The sequence below is a fragment of the Lampris incognitus genome, chromosome 21, assembly GCF_029633865.1.
Source record: "Lampris incognitus isolate fLamInc1 chromosome 21, fLamInc1.hap2, whole genome shotgun sequence".
In the NCBI taxonomy this organism is placed as follows: domain Eukaryota; kingdom Metazoa; phylum Chordata; class Actinopteri; order Lampriformes; family Lampridae; genus Lampris; species Lampris incognitus.
In genome coordinates, this window is record NC_079231.1 from 10,419,985 (window position 1) to 10,440,302 (window position 20,318).

The 20,318-nt window shown below is 45.6% G+C and overlaps 2 protein-coding genes across 2 annotated transcripts in view; one reads left to right on the plus strand and one right to left on the minus strand.

Moving 5' to 3' along the window:
* Positions 1-7,062, minus strand: part of LOC130131574 (CLIP-associating protein 1-B-like) — an 81,737-nt gene extending 74,675 nt beyond the window's left edge. The window contains exons 1-2 of the mRNA XM_056301324.1: positions 7,021-7,062; positions 5,954-6,429 (exon numbers count right to left, since the gene is read on the minus strand). Of these exons, the coding sequence (XP_056157299.1) occupies positions 5,954-6,148 (195 nt within the window). The 5' untranslated portion in view covers positions 6,149-6,429; positions 7,021-7,062. The remainder of the gene's footprint in view (positions 1-5,953; positions 6,430-7,020) is intronic.
* Positions 7,063-8,815: 1,753 nt separating this feature from the next.
* LOC130131812 (high affinity cGMP-specific 3',5'-cyclic phosphodiesterase 9A-like) lies at positions 8,816-20,203 on the plus strand. The gene is made up of 14 exons (XM_056301587.1): positions 8,816-8,903; positions 9,799-9,945; positions 11,725-11,770; positions 11,854-11,956; positions 12,104-12,240; positions 13,132-13,191; positions 13,271-13,448; positions 14,085-14,207; positions 15,447-15,539; positions 16,161-16,228; positions 16,316-16,418; positions 17,403-17,507; positions 17,675-17,821; positions 20,114-20,203. Exons 1-14 carry the CDS (start codon positions 8,816-8,818, stop codon positions 20,201-20,203), a joined length of 1,488 nt encoding a protein of 495 aa, XP_056157562.1.
* The last annotated feature ends 115 nt before the right edge of the window (positions 20,204-20,318 follow it).

Consider the following 20,318-nt stretch of genomic DNA (forward strand, 5'->3'; position numbering starts at 1 on the left):
TTCCCCCTCTCCCCCCACCAACACCCCCCCCCCGCCGCTTCTCCCTCTCGTAGCCCCCCCACCCCCGCTTCTCCCTCCCGTAGCCCCCCTCTCCCCCCCACCCCACCCCTTCTCCCTCTCGTAGCCCCCCCACCCTCTCCCCCGCCGCTTCCCCCTCCCGTAGCCCGACCCCCCCCCCGCATATCTGTGTTATGTTTATCTGTGGTCTTCTTTCACCGCCGTTTACTGTAAAGCGACTTTGAGTGTTAGAAAAGCGCCATATAAGTTTGATTTATTATTATTATCATTATCATCATCATTATTACTACCACTGACTGACAGGCAGCATGTGTTTCTCTGCGTGCGGTGCCGTGCCACTGCCTTTTATTTATACGAAGGGGAGCTGAGCGAGAAGGCGGAAGGAGCAGTCCTTATCCTCAACAACTGAAAAAATAAAAACGAAAGAAATGAAGCAAAAAATGTGTATTATATATCACTAGTTAAAGACAGTACCTGGTATCATTTTTTAATATGAGGACTGATTCTCAAAACCTAACCCTCAGGATCGAGTCGATACTTTGCTATCGATCCGCCCATCTCTAGCTTCTAATCAACCACTAGTAAATGAAACAAACTGTATGCATAAAGCACAATTGTGCAAGAAATGCAATGTGCTTTACACTGACTGAATGTGCACAAACAAAATGAAGTTAATGATAAAAGAAGGCAGAAAGGAAAAATTGACCAAATATACAAATTTCAACCTGAATTAAATAGGGTGAAGAAATTATAAGACTAGTAGAACAGAATGATGACAAAATGACTCTCAAAAACCTCTCTTTCATACATGTTTGGCTCATTAGTTGCATGTTGACAGAAGGCTGTGGCTCTGACATGTCAATGAATAAAGAATTTGATCAGGGTGCCTTCACACTAACTGTAAAACAGCTATTCCTTACTTGTCATTGGCTTTGTTAATTAACCAATCAACTTGCTAACCCATTGTCAGTCTCAACCGCACATGACGGGGCTCTCGTTTACCTATCATTCACATACACCAAACAGCATTAACACACACACACACACACACACACACACACACACAAGCAATGGGGTCTCGATGCAGTGCCCAAATGCCCCCAAGGTTTGCAAGGCAAGTTGGTGCACCTGCAAACCGGTCTATCTACGTGTCTGCCTGCCTGTCCCTGTCACTACAAAGACCTGTGCAGCCAGTCTCCTTCTCTGTGTCCCTAACACACACACACACACACACACACACACACACACACACACACACCCGAGTGACACCTGATCTAACTGCTTTGCTTAATTAACCAAATAGAACTAAATTTGTTTGTCTGAAAAGGGAGTGTTACACATATGGAGGGCAGGTTTATCCTCTATCATTCACAAAGAGGAAAAGTCAAACTAGTGAAACACGCGCCTTCCTGATTTAAAATAAACACTATTTTTTTCAGTCAAATCTTTGATCTTTCAGCACTCAGTCTCTCTGACCGTCATCTCCCCAGCTGTGTAGGCTGGCAGGCACACGTGCCACCATGCAGGGCTGTATCTGGGCTAATGGCTGTGGTAAATTAAGCTCCCAGCACCACCGATGCCACATCACATGGGAGCCTCCTCGTCCCCGTTAACCACCCCAGAGACATCACTGAGACTGAAGGCCCCCCCCTTCCGCAACCTCCCAGACCGGTTTCCAGGGCAGCGCAGAAAGCAGCATAGTGATTGGCTGCATCAGTGTCTGCTGTTAAATCAGCAAAGGAAGGTCCTTACCTCTAAAGCATACAGCCTAGTACCATTTCCTCTTTTCACTATTTGGGCAAAAGAGAACTTAACAGAAAAACCCTCAGAAAATATCAGTTTGGCACCTCCTTATTCATGGGAAAACACATAAACCCCACAGAGTACGCCATAAGACTTTAGGTTAATCATTATGGATTGCTAGTAAACAGCTGATTTCAATAAGATGTCAATTTAAATGACTAGCTCATGTCCTTCCAACAATCTACTTCCACCAAGACACACCACGAAGATCTGGAGCACGCAGCCAAACATTAACATAACAGTTAAAATGACATTCTACTGGAATTAATGTTTGTCGGTAATCAAGTCACTATTATAGTGTTAGCATTCACAGTGACGTTTGGCAAGATGCTACCTCAAAACCACCTAGCAGAGATAAACCTGCATGTTTCGGGATAGTTTTTCAATGTGAATGTGATGAAGTGTTCACATCCTTTTGGAAAGCACACACTAATGATGAAATCAAAAAACTCTTTAATGCTGCCGCAACAAAGCCAGACTATCATGGAGCAGACAAGTTACTAGGAAAATACAAAGGTTCTGTGGTGTATTACTGAACACTGTACTGGAATGTACTCATTAACACACCCCGACCAATAAACTGGCATGCCAATATTATCGGCCGACATGAGAGAATTGCAGATAAATCAGTATTGGTGTTTATAACGGCCGAAAAATGACAACCCATTAAGACCGGATGCAACAATTGCGTGTATAACCCAGCCACTGAGGATGCACAAGCCAGAGCATTCTTAGTGCCGGTCCCAAGCCTGGATAAATGGGGACGGTTGCATCAGCAAGGGCATCCGGCATAAAACCTTTGCAAAATCAAATATGCTGATGATAAGCCCTGGGTTACCAACAACTACCACCAGTACTGTTGGCCAGCAGGGTGCCAGTGGAAACTATGCTACTGTTGGACAAAGGAGAAGGAGAGGGGGAAGGCATGTCCAGGGGAAGTGGGAGAGGAGGAAGAGTAGGAGTGTGGAGATGAGAGTCAGAACCTTGAATGTTGGCACCACGACTGGTAAAGGAAGAAAGCTAGCTGATATAATGGAGAGAAGGGAGGTAGATAGTATACTGTGTGTGGCACAGAGACCAGGTGGAAGGGGAGTAAAGCCAGGAGCATTGGAGGTGGGTTCAAACTCTTCTACCATGGTGTGGATGAGGTGGAAGGGGAGTAAAGCCAGGAGCATTGGAGGTGGGTTCAAACTCTTCTACCATGGTGTGGATGAGGGGAGAAACATGGTAGGGGTAATTCTGAAGGACGAGTTTGTCAAGAGTGTGTTGGAGGTGAAGAGAGTGTCAGACAGAGGGATGAGTATGAAGCTGGAAATTGAAGGTATGATGATGGATGGATGGATGCTATCAGTGCATATGCCTCGCAAGTTGAGTGTGAGATGGAAGAGAAAGAAGAATTCTGGAGTTGGGTGAAGTGGTGGAGAGGGTACCCAAGGAGGAGAAAGTGGTGACTGGAGCAGACTTCAGTGGGCATGTTAGTGCAGAGAACAGAGATAATGAGAAGGTGATGGGTAAGTATGGTGTCAAGGAGAGGAATTTGGAAGGACATATGGTGGTGGATTTTTCAAAAAAGATGGAAATGGCATATTTCAAGAAGAGGGAGGAACACAGGGTGACGTATAAGAGTGGAAGAAGGTGCACAGAGGTGGACTATATCTTATGCAGGTGGCACAATCTGAAAGAGATTGGAGACTGCAAGGTATTGACCGCCTTATCAGTAATCGGTGAATTTGTTCTCTCTGAAATCTGTATGTGTATCGGTCTCGATCCCACATCGGTTAGGCTCTACTCATTAATAAGATCTATGTCACTGTATAGACTGATTGGCAGCCGGGGACTCCTGTCAGCATAAATGACACGCATAGAAACATAGATGGCATGCAAATTACGCGCCATGGCAACCAGAAAGGTAGGTGCATATACCAGCTGATGGAGGTTAGCAGCAAAACTATCCATTCAATGTCTTTGTCAATGACTCAAAACAACCCATCAATTATGAACAAGGCTTTTTTTTCTAAGCGTTAAGTGATCCCCGAGGAAGACAGTTTGTCTCAAGACCAGGAGCTGGATGAGAACTGGAATCAAACGGTTTAACTCTGACAGCGCCTGCCAGCCTGCTGGAAGAATCCTATCATCCTGCCTGGCTGGCACAGTGACTGCACCCCCCCCCCCCCCGCTAGGATTTGAGGGGAGAGGATCTCAATATAGCAGAGCGCTGGAGGATAACTGGCTAAGCCAGGCGCTTTAGAATGACCTGTTGAAACGAATGAGAGGCCTTTCTAATGAGAGAAAAGGTAACAGCTAAGGTGTGTCCAGCGACAACACACCTGACAAAGGGCCCTTAAGCAAGACACTAAATCCGCAACCTCTATCTGCCAGTTCATTTCATGGCTCTCTGAATGAGTATTGACCACAAACCCTGAAATGAAAACATTGTGTTTCAAGGCATCAAGATTATCTTGCAGCAAGACACACAGCCACACCGAAAAGATCACAGATTCAAACCTCACATCCACCCCAATTCTGTCCATCACAGCCTATGTACTGTGGAGGGGTCTCTGAATGACAAGGAAAACATCGACTGAGACCAACAGAGGTGCAAAGTCCAGTTTCACATCTAATTAACTGCATAAAAAAATTCACACCCAAGAGCTCCTTAGTCCAACAATACTGATCAACTCCAATGGAGAGGTTGCAAGTCCATGCTTTGCTCAAAGGCACTTTGAGAATAGCTGTTAGAGGTTGCTGCAGAGACAAAACACGATATTGTCCCGTCCCCAAACCAAATTCTCCCAGTAAGCCTCGGGACGTGAAACATCAACCCACCAGTAAAGGGTTCTAATTTAAAGCCGACCAACAGTAACTCAAACATCAACTGAGGAGCGCACTCAGTAGGGCGCAATCTCCGCCAGGTGTACCTATCTAACCTTCTCCATACAGACAAAAAAGAAGAAGAAAGAAATGTTTTTCCTGCCATTATAAGACTTTTGCGCAGTGCCTAAGTCAATTGAATGGGAAATGTGGGGGGGGAAAGTTTTCGATATGCAGCGCTCAAGGTAAAAAATCTACTTAATAAAAAAGTTTTGCCTGTTAGTCTGTGGATGTGCAGCCTCCTAGGCGGCCCCTCGCATGAAAGCAACCAAGTCTGACAAGAAATGACAGAAATCAGGCTATCATAATTTCAAAGCCCTTATTAAGACTTCAAATGTGTTTTACTGTCACAGTTTTCATGATATAAAATGAATGAAGGTGAAAGGCTGCTCTGCTGATTGACTATCATTCATTATCCATCCATCCGTTATCCAAGCCGCTAACCCCAATTGGGGTCGCGGGGATGTTGGAGCCTATCCCAGCAGTCATTGGGGCGGCAGGCGGGGAGACACCCTGGACAGGCCGCCAGTCCATCACAATCATTCATTATAAAACAATAAAATAACTAAGAAAACAGCATCACATGGGAAATGTTTTATTGTAGCTAGTGAAATGATTTCCAGCTGTGGCTGTAATTAATCCTACTCTTGAAATTGAATTTGTATAGCAGAGTTTTAACATTGGGGACTATGGCATGACTGCACAGCGGCGAGATGAATAAGGCGAATTATTTTTGGTTCATCCAGTGTTCCTCCAGTTCTCCTGTGCTGACATCAGCAGTGAAGATTTGCTGGTTTGGAAATACGAATGTCTTCTTGTTTACTTTCAAGACTCATATCCAAATACACAATGTTTTGGTGTCAACACTTGCTGCCCGATCTGACTCAACTTGTAGATGTGAGTCGCACATGCGCATGGTTGACTCAGAGTGGGTGGGGATGGAAAGCAGTGTTGGTCGAGCGAGGTATAGAGTGAATGGAGAGAGGGAGCGGCGATAGCAAGAACAAATGTTTTTCGAAGGTTTTTCATCACTGCAATCACAACAGGTTCTTAGTCATATAGTTACACAAAAAAACTGTAGGCTGATGGGTTCAGTAGTTTGTGAGATTAGCCGCAGAGACACACACACATCCACACACACATCCACACACACACACACACACACACACACACACACACACACACACACACACACACACACACACACACACACACAATCCCCTCCAAGCTAATCAGGAATCTTTCTTCACCCAGCTCTCACCTTAAAATTGCTGGAGTTGACCCAGGAGCAAGCAACACCACCCACCATCCTGTCCAGCATGGTCTGGTCCTGTTCCAGGTCAGGGGTCTTCTCCGGATCCAGAATGTGGTCGATAAGCTCCTGACCCACCTGGAGCCTTTTCCCCAAGTCCTTCTGCATCACCTGCTCCAGACAGTAGTCCATAGTAACCTCCATCTTCCGGTCGGGCTAAAATGCAAGACTTGCCAGGACCGCTGTGCACGAGCAGAAAATCAAGGCACAAGCAGAGCTATCAGAAAACTGTGTCTCTACCCAGCAGTTATTTTACTCCCACCGACCGAGGAAGGCCTCCTAGGTAGACAGGAGGCCTTGTGTCGGGGCCAGTCACTCGGCTTTAGAAGAAGCTTGTTGGAGAATAGGAAGATACAAACAGCATGTCCTGCCGGTGAGGGAAGCGGAGGACAGCGCACGTCATTCTCCAGAGTTGTGTCGCTGAACTGTAACGAAATGAAATGGGGACAAATGAACAATGAAGTCGAGTCATTTTTATAAAGGACGTTTAAAAAAAACAAAGACGGCACAATAACAACAAATAAGGCAGCTGATAAATGGAACAAAGCACAGTTGTGACCAACTAAAACAACTCATGTCGACTCAAAAAGTTACTGCAAACCACTAGAGCCATCCAGACGCACACTTAACTAACCTAACTAGTTAACTGGTGAGACAGTGATCCAGATACACTGCTAGTTACATGACTAGTTGGTGAGATAGTGAATCAGTTACTACACACTTAGCTATGAACATTACAAGTCAGTTAGTGAGATAATGAAGTCACACACACACTTAACTAACCTAACTAGTTAATTGGTGAGACAGTGATCCAGATACACTGCTAGTTACATGACTAGTTGGTGAGATAGTGAATCAGTTACTACACACTTAACTATCAACATAACGGGTTAGCTGCTGAGACGGTGAGCCAGCTAAACACTATTAACGACTGGCGTTGGCAAGTTGCTGAGACAGGCACTGGACCACACCACGTTGTGCCAAGTTAACGGCAGAAATCCCGAGATATTACTGACCCCTCTCACTTCCACAAGCTAGCGAACCTTTCTTTAGCTAGCCGGAACAGACAGATAACACGAAAAACTAGATTAACGTCAGCTACCACAACTTGTTAGCCATGTTGTCTGTCTGGAATTAGCTGTTAGCATCTCCCTTGCTAGCAAACGTCCACCAGCCTGCTAAAGTTACCTAGCATCGACGCCGACACAAGCTAACGTTTCCCACTCCGCCGGAACTGAAACAAGTCCCGTTAGCCGGCCGTTTGCCCGGCTGGTAATCTGTTGCTTACCTGCGGGGGGGGGGGGGGGGACGTTGATTTGACGTCCGCGGAATGTGGCTCCCCGGCCGGCGCGCTGACGGGCTGCTGGCGGAGCGGAGACGTTCCGCCCGGACCGAATGACCCGCTTCAAAATAAAGTCAAAGCGGCGCCGCTTCTCCACCTCCCCCGGCCCCCCTCTTCAGTTTATGGTTTCCTTATATGTCTTGGCGTTGTCGGTCTCTATCGTTACCCCGGGCATAAGAGACGTATACGGGTAGCACAGGGCAGGGGAAGACCTCCCGCAAAATGTTCCGCTTCGGATTCGAACCCAGCGTCTCTGCCGTCCAGCCCGACCCGACACGGCGCCCACCCACCAGGGCGCGCGCGGCACTGTAGTTTTAAAAAACACTCAAGCTCTGTCGCCACGGGGTCTCGTCTTCACTCTGCCGGGATTCATTAGAATAATCATTATTCATAATAATTAATTATCGGTTTATTTGGCCAGCGGCTGATTCTCCGGGTTATCGAACAGCCTTCAGAATTTAGCTGTTTAAAAAAAAAGGACTTTGAATGAATGTGAAAACGCATATTTTTTTATAGAATATTGTTTTTTTTTATATTTGAATATAGTTTTAGCAAAATACTGTAACTGTGAAGTAGTGTCGTATAAATAGTATTAGTAACGCATCGGCTATTTTCTTCTTATTCTAATTCCGGTATGTTATTACAGTATTATATTTAAGTATTATATTATGTTTTAGTATCATATTTTAACATAAAAAATTTAAACTTACAAGTATGTTACTAATGTTATGTTGTGTTGCAGTAGTTATCCTATGTTAAGTACACAGAGAGCCACAAAACCGGAGTCAAAGTCCACGCGCAAACCTGCATGGCCAGTAAACAGGATTCTGGTTCTGATTAAATAAGATGAATCATAATTTAGGTAAAATACTCTATAAGTAGATATTTAAGTATATTTTTTATAATTTATTAACATTTACTTTATCTGCTTCAATCTGGTAATTACACGAAACTCCTCGGAAAGACAGTGGTTCTATTCTGTTTTGTGCTGGTCTCTGTTCCCTTTTATTCTGTTCTGTTCGGTTCGGTTCTATTTCTCTTCACCTTGTGTATTAACGGCGCGTGCCAACAGCTTTAATATGCGTTACCGCCGCCTCGAGCTCCGGAGGTCGGATCGGCGCACTATCACAGCTAGAAGTACAGGTTTGTGCATAGCTTTGCTTTGCTGTACTTTTCCCATTGTTTAGTTTCATGATCAGGGAAAGATCTCCTGTCTCACTCCTGAAACTGTCCTAAAACAAAATAGAGACCCTTGAAACTGTCCCATAACGACGCCGTACCTGGAATTTGATATTTGTAAACCAGCGACATCTGCTGGCAGAACTGAGTTGAAGCGCCTAATGAATATGAAAGAAAAAAAGGGTGGCCCCTCTGTCATTTGCAGGTGCCCCCATTTAGGCCAACATCAGGTTGCTAAATTTCAGTATCAAGGGACACATTTTCATTTCCTTGGCCTACTTTACTTTAGGATGACAACAAAGATTATTTATTTCATGGTTAATGGGAGACAAGAGAAAGCAGAGTTTCGAATAGATTCCCCCGTTGCAGATGTCAAAGGTAAGAGAGGCCTTAATTTGTGTTAACTTTCGTCAACGTTTTAAATTGGAAGGAGGAAATTCTGATGATTCAGCTTGCTTGAACTACTTGTAAACAACCTTTATCTAGTGTATTATTTTCATACTAATTACTCACCAATTTGAGCTGCATTTTTTAATTTTCACTTTTTTTCTGAAGCTCCATTAGAAACAGGTGAACATGCTATGTGTAGGAGTCATTTGGAGGGACTGATTTTGTGGAAAAAATAGTTTTGTTCAGGGATTGCTCAGTGGAAAGACTCGCGCTGACTTTAGTCTATTTTGGATCTTTACATGCAGCCCCTGTCACTGCATGTGGTTTTGACAGCTCCTCAGACTAGAGGACTTGGCCTTGTTTTCTTTAGACACGCGACATTCAGTCAAGTCACATATACAATAACACAATGTTTTAAAGCAGAAAAATACCAATGCATCGAACATTACCAGTAAGTCCGAAATATTTTAACCTTGGACCATTAAGTATACAATAGAACAGAATTTGCAAGTACATTATTATATATATTTCAAAATAATCATGAATTCATTGCACGGTATTCATATTATTTTGTACATTGTCATTATTTACATTTAAATATCATCGTGCGGTCATCTATATTTCATAAATATAAATGACTGCGTCATGACAATCTCTGTGTAAGAGTTCTTCAGATAGGGATCAAGCTTCAAAGATAACTCAAAATGAGCGTCACTTTAAATCCACCCAGAAGTTTCTCTGTCCCATTTCTGAAGTGTGGCAGTCCAGATGTGTGCTGTCGCAGTGTGGCAGTCCAGATGTGTCCTGTCACAGCTCTCACAGCTTCGCGTGTACGCAGGGCGCTCATAAAGGCGTTACGAATCTCCAAAACGTCTGATCCTAGATCTGTTCCGAGCGGCGGCGGAGGCAGGGCCTCATGACATCCTGAAGATGTACAACACCAAGGGGAGCGTGGTGAACATCTCCTCCCGCCTGGAGGCCAACGACGCGGGCTCCTCTTACAGGCTGGAGGTGGTGGCATCGGACCAAAGTAAGAACACGTCTCAGCATCATCACCGTAAGCAGCTTTCACTTCTCCTCCCAGATGCCCTGCAGAGTTACAGTAGGATGCAACAAAACACAATCAAATGCATTTAGTTAAGCATGAAATCCATCACCTTTAGACTCATCATCATCCATCTTGTCTTAAACACAGATGATAAAGTTCAACTTTTGTCAACCAAAGACTTAAGACGCCTATTATAGATTATTGAGGGCAACTACAGTTTAAAACAAACAACAAGTGGAATAAAGGTAGAGAACGAATTTAACTAGAGCCAGAGAGAAAGGAGAGGAAAACGAGGGATGTAAATCGGCTCTGTGCACAACTGTAGTCCACTGACTTCCGGTTTCTACTGCAGCGGTCATACCAGTTTCCTGTTTGTTGGCGTGTGCTATTGACAATGGCATATTTTTGCGATGCCTGCAAGATTTACCATAGATAAATGTCAACCACATGCACACAACTGTCGACAAACTTTCACCTGCACCTACCAGCAAACAGGTGAAAAGTTTCAAGTTGTACATATCAAGTTACATCCACAAGTATGAGGATACTCATCCTCTTATCATCCTCATCCTCATATCAAGTCATGTCCACAATTATGAGGATGAGGATGAGTATCCTCATACTTGTGGACGTAACTTGATATGTACAACTTGAAACTTTTCACCTGTTTGCTGGTAGGTGCAGGTGAAAGTTTGTCGCCAGTTGTGTGCATGTGGTTGACATTTATCCATGGTAAATCTTGCAGGCATCGCGAAAAATATGCCACTGTCAATAGCACACGCCAACAAACAGGAAACTGGTATGACCGCTGCAGTAGAAACCGGAAGTGGAGTACAGTTATGCACAGAGCCGATCGTACGTATGTCTGAGACTCGATTTGTTTGTAATGAAAAACAGCCAGGCACCGACTAATGCTGCAGTAAATGGTAAATGGATGCATTCATACAGAGCTGCTCTAGTATACCGACCACTCAGAGTGCTTTACAGTGTATGCCTCATATTCACACACACATTCATACACTGATGGTGGAGGCTGCCATGCAAAGCACCAACCTGCTCATCAGGAGCAGTTAGGAGTTCAGTGTCTCACTCAAGGACACTTCGACACGCTCTCTGGAGGAGCCGGGGATCGAACCATCGACCTTTTGATTACTAGACAACCCGCTGTACCTCCTGAGCCATGCTGCTCCCAGTAGACTCAATTATAATTATGATCTGTTTATGATCTGTTATGAACTTGGCCCCACTTCTGTTTAACCAGAACCAAGTCAATGTTTTGCAAGTTCCATGTCCTAAATTTTGAGTTGGAAGTCCGAAACAAGTATTTATGCGCTCGTCATCAAATCTAATGTCATCACACGTCGACTCGGAGTGGATCTGTCATGATGGAGACAAAGAGTTGCACACTTTTTAAAAGCATTTTATCTTAAAGAGGCTATCAAGTCTTTCAAGTCAAGAGACTCAAGTCCAAGTCACGTCACAAGTCACTGGTGTTCAAGTCAAAGTCCAGTTATGAGTCTTTTTCAATTTTGTCAAGTCAAGTCTAAAGTCATCTAATTTGTGACTTGAGTATGACTCAAGTCCAAGTCGTGTGTCTTGAGTCCACACCTTCGTGGTTAACCCCAATTAGAATGTATCATATATACATATGCAGGTGACAGTATGTACTTTTGGTATATACTTACTGTCAGCACAGTGAAGACAAAGCATCCACAGATCTCCCCTGTGATGAAGACGTCCATCTTTGTCCCATGTGTGCAGGTGCTGGCTTGGCCATCCCAACAGAGCTGGACAGTGTGGAGAACAGGTAGGTGCATCCGGGCGGTCAGCCATCCAGCGGTTCCCGTCAGCAGGTTGGTTCCGTCAAGCACAGTCCGCTTCCTGTTGCAGGCTGCGTCATCTGGAGAGAAGGGCTCTGGAGGACGCCGGCAAGACACCAGACATCGTCTGGGAGCTGAAGAGCCAAGTGGAGACGTTTAAGAGGAAACTGGAGGTTTATCAAGACACAAACACAAACCAACGCATAAACATATGTACATATGGAAATATTTATACACACACGCACATGCACACACAGAGTTGAATGCTCTGTTGTGCGACTCCTCCTCCAGTTGTGTACGTATTCGCCTCCCCTTGACAGAATGTGGAGCATCTGAGCTGGCTTGGCCTGTTTAAAGACAAGAACAAGCAGGACAAGTTCTCCCCAAAAACCCCGCGGACGGATCAGAGCACACACGAGGAGCACGAGCAGGTCCGCAGGAAGTTCCTCCACATGAGGTCAGCCCGTGACGCCTCCTAGTGTTCCCTATGAGACATGATTTGCAGGTTTACATGGTGTACACAGGAGGTACACACACAGACCCACAATCACACACAGCTGAGTTTCTAAGTCGGATTCAGAAGCCAGGAATTTGAAATTAGGCATGAGCTCCATGACACCTGAAATACACAACATTTTCACTATGTTTTAATAATTGTGGTCAACTTAAATTCTTAATTGACAAAATAGCAGCACCTTAACTGACTGGAGTCTTTTTTTGGAGATGTTCAATGATGTGCAGCAGAACGATTTGTTTTTTTTACTATATAATAGACAAGTGTTTTGGAGTCAAATTCACTTTTTAGGGGCATCCGGGTAGAATGGCGGTCTATTCCCTTGCCTACCGACACAGGGATCGTCGGTTTGAATCCCCGTGTTACCTCCGGCTTGGTTGGCCGTGTCCGGGGTGGGAAGCCGGATGTCGGTGTGTGTCCTGGTCGCTGCACTAGCACCCCCTCTGGTCAGTCAGGGCATCTGTTTGGGGGTGAGGGGGAACAGAGGGAAATAGCGTGATCCTCCCACGCGCTACATCCCCCTGGTGAAACTCCTCACTGTCAGGTGAAAAGAAGCGGCTGGTGACTCCACATGTATGGGAGGAGACATGTGGTAGTCTGCAGCCCTCCCCGGATCAGCAGAGGGGGTGGAGCAGCGACCGGGACGGCTTGGAAGAGTGGGGTAATCGGGCAGACACAATTGGGGAGAAAAAGGGGGGAAATTCCAAAAAAAAAAAAAAAGTTTTTTCACTTTTTGTTTGTATACTTGATGAAAGCATCCATCATATTATGTCTCATTACCCAGAGTCCTTTGCTGTGTGGAGGTATTCAAAGTCGTGTCTGATGTTTCTCCAGCTCTCTGCAGGTTTCAGAAGAAGTGAGGGAACATCTCAAAACTCCCATTTTCGACAACTGGTGAGTCCCCAAGAGAACACACACACACACACACACACACACACACACACAGAGTGGTTCTGACGCTTGGTGTTGGCAGGCAATGGGAGGAGTCGGAGATGATGGTGCTGCTGCAGGTGATGTACACTGACCTAGACTTCCTCGCGGCGTTCCACATCGAGCTGGAAGTCCTCCAGAACTTCCTGTTTGAGGTCTACTGCCACTACAACAACATTCCCTTCCACAACTTCCAGCACTGCTTCTGTGTCACGCAGATGGTGAGCGGCCTCGCAGCTCTCCGCAGGGCGGGACGGGGGGACACTAGACACCGAGGAGAACATTCAGAAGTCGTTAGAAGAATGCGTATGGCATTATGTTCAAAGTGGGTTTAATTGAAAATGTTCTGATGCTCCATAGGCACGGTTTGCTCAGTAGAACCTGTTCTACATCTACGCTGAAAAGTATCTGACGTACTAACAGGTGTCTTACTGAGATAGCCTCTTAAATCTCGGGGTTTCTACACATCCTGAACGTTCTGCATAAGCACTGACAAATCTGAGAAATTCCCAGTTTTGCTAAATGAGTAAATGCAATTACCTTCACTCATGAAAGGTAATCAACTACTACAGATAAAGTAGCTGCTACTACTACATGAAGCAGTAGTAGTAGCAGTAGTAGTAGTAGTAGCCTATGAATATGACTTTACATCACCTGTCTATCATCTTAATAGTTTTGTATGCTTCATAACTGAGTGTATGGTAACTATTTGGTGGGAAAACATGCAAGCAAGCAAAAATGTGTACATATATACACTGAAGAGACACACATTTGTGTTTTTCATACGTACACATGGGTAAGATGTGTGCTTCATATACAGATGTGTGTTGCTAACGTGAGGCGTCTGCATGTGGCAGATGTATGGGCTGATCTGGCTGACGGATCTCAGGGACAAGTTTGAGAAGATCGACCTGTTCATCATGTTGACGTCGGCGCTGTGCCACGACCTGGACCACCCCGGCTACAACAACGTCTACCAGGTCCACTCGCAGCCACATGTGCCTGGTGTAACATCGCCACGTCACGGCAGAATGACCTTTGACCTGCTGTCTTTCTGCCCTCTGGCCATTGGTTCCTCTACACGTCTATTTCTCCCTTTGTTCCCCATTTTCCTGTTTTAATATTATTATTGTTACTATTATGATGATTATCACAAATTATTATTATTATTACTATTATTATTGTTACTATTATGATGATTATCACTAATTATTATTATTATTACGATTATTATTGTTATTATTATGATGATTATCACTAATTATTATTACTATTACTTATTATTATTACCATTATGATTGTCACTAATTATTATCATTACTATTATTATTATTACTATTACGATGATTATCACTAATTATTATTATTACTATTATGATGATTATCACTAATTATTATTATTATTATTATTATTACTATTATGATGATTATCACTATTAATATTATTTATTATTTTTATTATTATAAGCACCATTGTTATTCAGAGATGGATAGAGTACCGAAAATTAATATTTAAGTAAAAGTACTGCAACTGTAATGATAATGTATTTGAGTAAAATTAAAAGCATCGATAAAGAAAGTTACTCAGGTCAGAGTAAATGACGTCCTCTGTGGAAAACCTTCTTGAGGAATTACTTTGTGAATGACTTTTGTGCTTTTCTAAAAAGTAGAAATATGGAAATCTTATTTAGTTGACAGCCCATATTATTAGAAACAGCTACTGGATGAACAAACCACATTTAGTTTAGCACGAACACTTATTCAAACATCTTCTTCATTTAAGTTATTTTTTTTAACTTGATAACAGGTTTTAAAATAAGAATAGCTAAGTAGAATACTTTATTACAAATCAAATCAAGTTAAAGTAAATTTAGTATTTTTTTTTTTACTCAACAAAATACTGTAATGTAACCGGTTATTTTCTTGCCCGGTGCGGGATTCGATACGGGGTGTACTGCACCACAAGGCGACATCACTAACCGCTCGGCGAAAGGGTCAGACCCGTTAGCTAGGGGCTAACGTGTCTTATTAGTAGCTTACACTTGGCTAAAGGGTCAGACCTGTTAGCTAGGGGGCTAACGTGTCCTATTAGTAGCTTACACTTGGCTAAAGGGTCAGACCTGTTAGCTAGGGGGCTAACGTGTCTTATTAGTAGCTTACACTTGTAATAACAATTATCATAATTCTTTGTTATTGTGATTATATTTTTGCTGTGGCAGATAAATGCTCAGACTGACTTGGCGCTTCGCTATAACGACATCTCCCCGCTGGAGAACCACCACTGCGCCGTCGCCTTCGGGATCCTCTCCAAGGTGCGTCTGTGTGGTCAGCCTCCGTTTTTTATTGCGCCGACATTTTGTTTCGGGGGGAGGGGGGAGGGGTTCTTGGTTTGGTACCAAATGTCGCCTCCACAGAACCTGAATATCGTAGTCGCACCGGCGTATCCTGCATGGCTGTGTAGTATATCTGCACTGTCTCACAGTAGTTTGTGTGGCCATGAAGTGGTTGTTGCAAATGTGTTGCTCTTTTCTACTTGGTATCTATTACGCATCTACCCATCCGTCCTGTAACATCCAGTAACGTGGGATTTCTGAAGTTTCTGCCATTTCCCCCACATTCAAATGGAGGCTCTATAAACAGTGGCTGTCACGCGGAGGGTAATGTGATTGCGCAGCCTCCTGGGACTGAAGTGTGACTTAAGCCTATAAAGCTTCACTTGACATGAAAAGTAGAAGTGCTTTAGAGATGCCTTACCAAGCCAAAGGTAACACGGGGACTCGAACCTGTGACCCCGTGTTGAAAGGCAACGGAATAAACCGCCGTGCCACCCGGACGCCCACGTTTCACGCAATTCTGAATAGGCTAAAGGGGCTTAATGTATCTCACTGAAATGGGGGATAATCACAATAATATTGTGTTTTCTCTCCTCGCAGCCTGAATGCAACATACTGAAAAACCTGACCGGCGAGCAGTACAAACAAATACGAGGAGGCATCATCAAGTAAGATCCTATGACTTCACAGGGGGCAGGCGGGCTCGGTGAGCCCCTCGGTCCTGATGCTGCGTGGTCTGTCTGGTCCGTTTTCAGGTGCATTCTGGCTACAGACATGGCGAGACACAACGAAATCTTGAGCAAGTTCAAAGTCATGCTGCCAGTGTTCAACTTCAAAAACAAGGAGCACAAAGAAGTGGTACAGTAAAGACTGCCGAGCTGCGCTGTTTTGTAGACCACTTCCTGTTCAACCTTATGTATATGTCATCCCTCCCTTCATATCCATCCACCTATCTGTCCACCTGTCTGTCTGTCCATCCATATGCATCCATGAAAAGTCTTTGTTAGAGCTTCGTTGGTCAGTCCGCGGTGGTGTAGCGGTCTGAGCATCGGCTTTGTGTCGATGCAGTTGCCCACTGGGGGCCGGGGTTCGCGCCCCGGTCTCGTCAGATCCGACTATGGCCGGACTCGATGAAGCAGCGATAATTGGCAACGCTGTCTTGGGGAGGGGGGCGGAGTCGGCTTGTGTTCGTCACATGAATGCGTCTCTGGGTGTGTCGGAAAAAGCAAGTGGTTCGGCCTGGAGACTGCCGGCCGGAGAGATGCAGTTGGCGAACGCATGCAGTACGAGAGCGGGTGTTTGGTCTGTTGTCTGTGTACCATGTGTGTCAGTGGAACTCAGTTATCAATGCGTCGCCAAGAAATATCTCTGGGGGCGTCCGGGTGGCGTGGCGGTCTGTTCCGTTGCCGCCGGTTCGAATCCCCGTGTTGCCTCCGGCTTGGTCGGGCATCCCTACAGACACAATTGGCTGTCTGTGGGTGGGAAGCCGGATGTGGGTATGTGTCCTGGTCGCTGCATTAGCGCCTCCTCTGGTCGGTCGGGGCGCCTGGTCGGGGGGGGAACTGGGGGGAATAGTGTGATCCTCCCACGCGCTACGTCCCCCTGGTGAAACGCCTCACTGTCAGGTGAAAAGAAGCGGCTGGTGACTCCACATGTATCGGAGGAGGCCTGTGGTAGTCTGCAGCCCTCCCCAGATCGGCAGAGGGGGCGGAGCAGCGACCGGGACGGCTCGGAAGAGTGGGGTAGTTGACCAAGTACAATTGGGGAGAGAAAAGACCTCTCTGGTCGTTTGCCTTACTCTGTGAATGTAGTGTTTTTTGCTTTTTTTTTACCTGTTTGCAGCTGATGAAGATCATGGTGAAGGTCAGCGACATCTCCAACGAGGCGCGGCCCATGGCTGTCGCCGAGCCGTGGTTGGACTGTCTTCTCCAGGAGTTCTTCAACCAGGTGACCCTGGGGGAGTTTTCATAACAGACAAACAGATAACATGCAACACAACCTCGTTCCGTCACAGTACCGCTCACACACCGAGCGGACGGATAAACTCACCGAACATCATAACACGGGCCTTATGTGATTCAAGGACTTTTACACTGACCTTTCTCTCGCCGCAGAGCGACACGGAGAAATTGAAGGGTCTTCCCGTGACCTCCTTCATGGACAGAGACAAGGTGTCCAAACCTTCATCGCAGACCAACTTCATCCGTTTCGTGCTTCTTCCTCTCTTCATGGAGCTCACAAAACTCTTCCCTTGTCTGGAGGTACGGTATCCAGGTAGCACCAGTACCGCGCCACGCGTACATGGGGTCGACAGTGTGTGCCGTGTACTGCGTACCGTGTCCTGTGCCCCGGCGGTGCATACTGTAGGAGTCATGTAGTACAGTATGGCGCAGTACACGCTGTCCGAGTCAACATCACATAATCATTCGATTCCTATATTCCCTGACTGAGTTTGAAGATTGTCTTTGCTGGTTAGCTACACTGGTTAGCTAGGCCACGTCACAACAAGGGGGCATCCGGGTGGCGTGGCGGTCTATTCCGTTGCCTGCCAAACACGGGGATTGCTGGTTCGAATCCCCATGTTACCTCCGGCTTGGTCGGGCGTCCCTACAGACACAATTGGCCGTGTCTGCAGGTGGGAAGCTGGATGTGGGTGTGTGTCCTGGTCGCTACGAACTGGGGGGAATAGCGTGACCATCCCATGCGCTATGTCCCCCTGGTGAAACTCCTCACTGTCCGGTGAAAAGAAGCGGCTGGTGACCCCACATGTATGGGAGGAGGCATGTGGTAGTCTGCAGCCCTCCCCGGATCAGCAGAGGGGGTTGAGCAGCGACCGGGACGGCTCGGAAGAGTGGGGTGATTGGCCGGGTACAGTTGGGGGGAAAAAGTGGGGGAAAAAAATTCTTCACAACACAGTTTACACAATTCATGAGTTGACAGTGAGTCTGGAGAGAAACGTGTAGTCACACAGACTGTTAGGGGGGGGAACAGGGACGGGCCGAGGCCCAGAGGCCTCACGAGACGTCTTTTCCAAGGCGTGATGTCGCAGTATCTTAACCCGCTTGGTGATGCACTTTCACGCATAAAAAATGAATTGGACCAGGCTCGTTTACAGGGCGGGATGTTGGAGCGTGTTAACTCACTATGTGACGCTGTTTTCACACTGACAAAATGAACAGAACTGTGCTCATCAACTGGGCGGGATGAGGGAGCGTCTTAACACGCTTGGGGATTGATGCACTTTCACGCGTGCAACATGAACAGAACAAGGATGCTTTACAAGGCGGGACGCTGGTACATGTTACCCGCTTGGCGATGCACTTTCTGTGTAAAAAATGAATGGAAACAGGATGGTTTACAAGTCGGGATGTAGGGTTATTTTAACCAGCCTGATGATTCAGTTTTATGTACAAAAATGGACGGAACTGGGCTTGTTTCCAAGGCGGCACGTTGAGAAGCGCGGCGATGCAGTTTCACGCATAGAACAAGGATTCTTTATGGGGGGTGGGGGTGGGGGGGGCTCCAAAACGTCCGTAGCCCCAGGGCCTAAAGTAATGTTAACGTGTCTATGGGAACAGGCTCATATGATCATGTCACCTCTGATCGTATCACCTGGACATGGTTGAATTCCAGCCTGTTAAAACCTCAACAAGAATGGGTTGTAAAGTGATGGCAGTAGCGAAAATAAAACACAAAAACGACCCCAATCAAAAGAAGGAACAGCTGAGCAGCCAAAACCGAAAAGAAGAAAACGGCAGCGTCTGGCTGAACTACGTAATGGGCCACCAAAGCCAGCATGACCTCCAAAACTACTTGTAACCACCAAAAATGGAGGAAAAAGCCAAACCAAAGCAAAATAAAAAAAAAAAGCCTTAACAGGGCTACCGAACCTTGACAGGGCTACCAAACCAACCCGTCCAAAAACACAGAGGGGCACAAAACAGTTGTCAAAAGCAGAATGAAAACCAAAAGGCTGTTGCCACTGTGGAGTCGTCACGTGACTCCAGAGCAAAACACCTGCACAGGTGAGGCAGAGAAAAAAAAACGGAGACAGCGGTCAGCAGGGGGCGACAACATGCCTTACTGTTTAAAACCCTGAAATCATCAGCGTTGATACAAACCCTAATTTAAGTGTTTTAGGGAGGAGTATTATCGATAAATAACACACACACACACACACACACACACACACACACACACACACACACACCCACACACAAGGACCAGATTATGGTCCAAAAGCAATCAGGGCAGTGAATGCACAGGGTTGTTTGTTCTCTCATTATGGGAGTGCCATGTTCTGTGTGTGTGTGTGTGTGTGTGTGTATGTGTGTGTGTATGACTCTACACGATTTTTCGTCACACTGCTGTGGATTACACAACGTGCAGTAAACAGCAACTTGTCTCATATGACGTTTATGTCACTGTTGTGTAAGTGCGTAGACTACAAGTTTCATTGTGTTTCTATCAATCCAGGTGACGCAAGTGACTATGCATGAAAGCATCATCTTAATTATCCTATCTGAGTTCACCTTTGTCATGTTTTTGTGCAGCAACATATTCTAGAGCCGGTGCGGCGGGCGTTGGAGTATTACTCTGAGATGGAGAAAGCCGCTCAGGAGGCCGGAGAGACCAAACCCTGACGACAGAGAACTCACCAAGTTTAACAAACCCACATTAGGCACGTTTCCACTCAGAGGACCCTTAACTAGAACCCTGCACCATGTGACAGCTCTCTCCACCATTTCATTTCTTTTG

Coding starts and splice junctions, on each gene's coding strand:
- LOC130131812 (XM_056301587.1), top strand. CDS start 8,816: ATGACAACAAAGATTATTTATTTCATGGTTAATGGGAGACAAGAGAAA. Junction 15,540..16,160: donor CCTTCGGGATCCTCTCCAAG/GTGCGTCTGTGT, acceptor CTCTCCTCGCAG/CCTGAATGCAACATACTGAA. Junction 17,508..17,674: donor TCCAGGAGTTCTTCAACCAG/GTGACCCTGGGG, acceptor CTCTCGCCGCAG/AGCGACACGGAGAAATTGAA.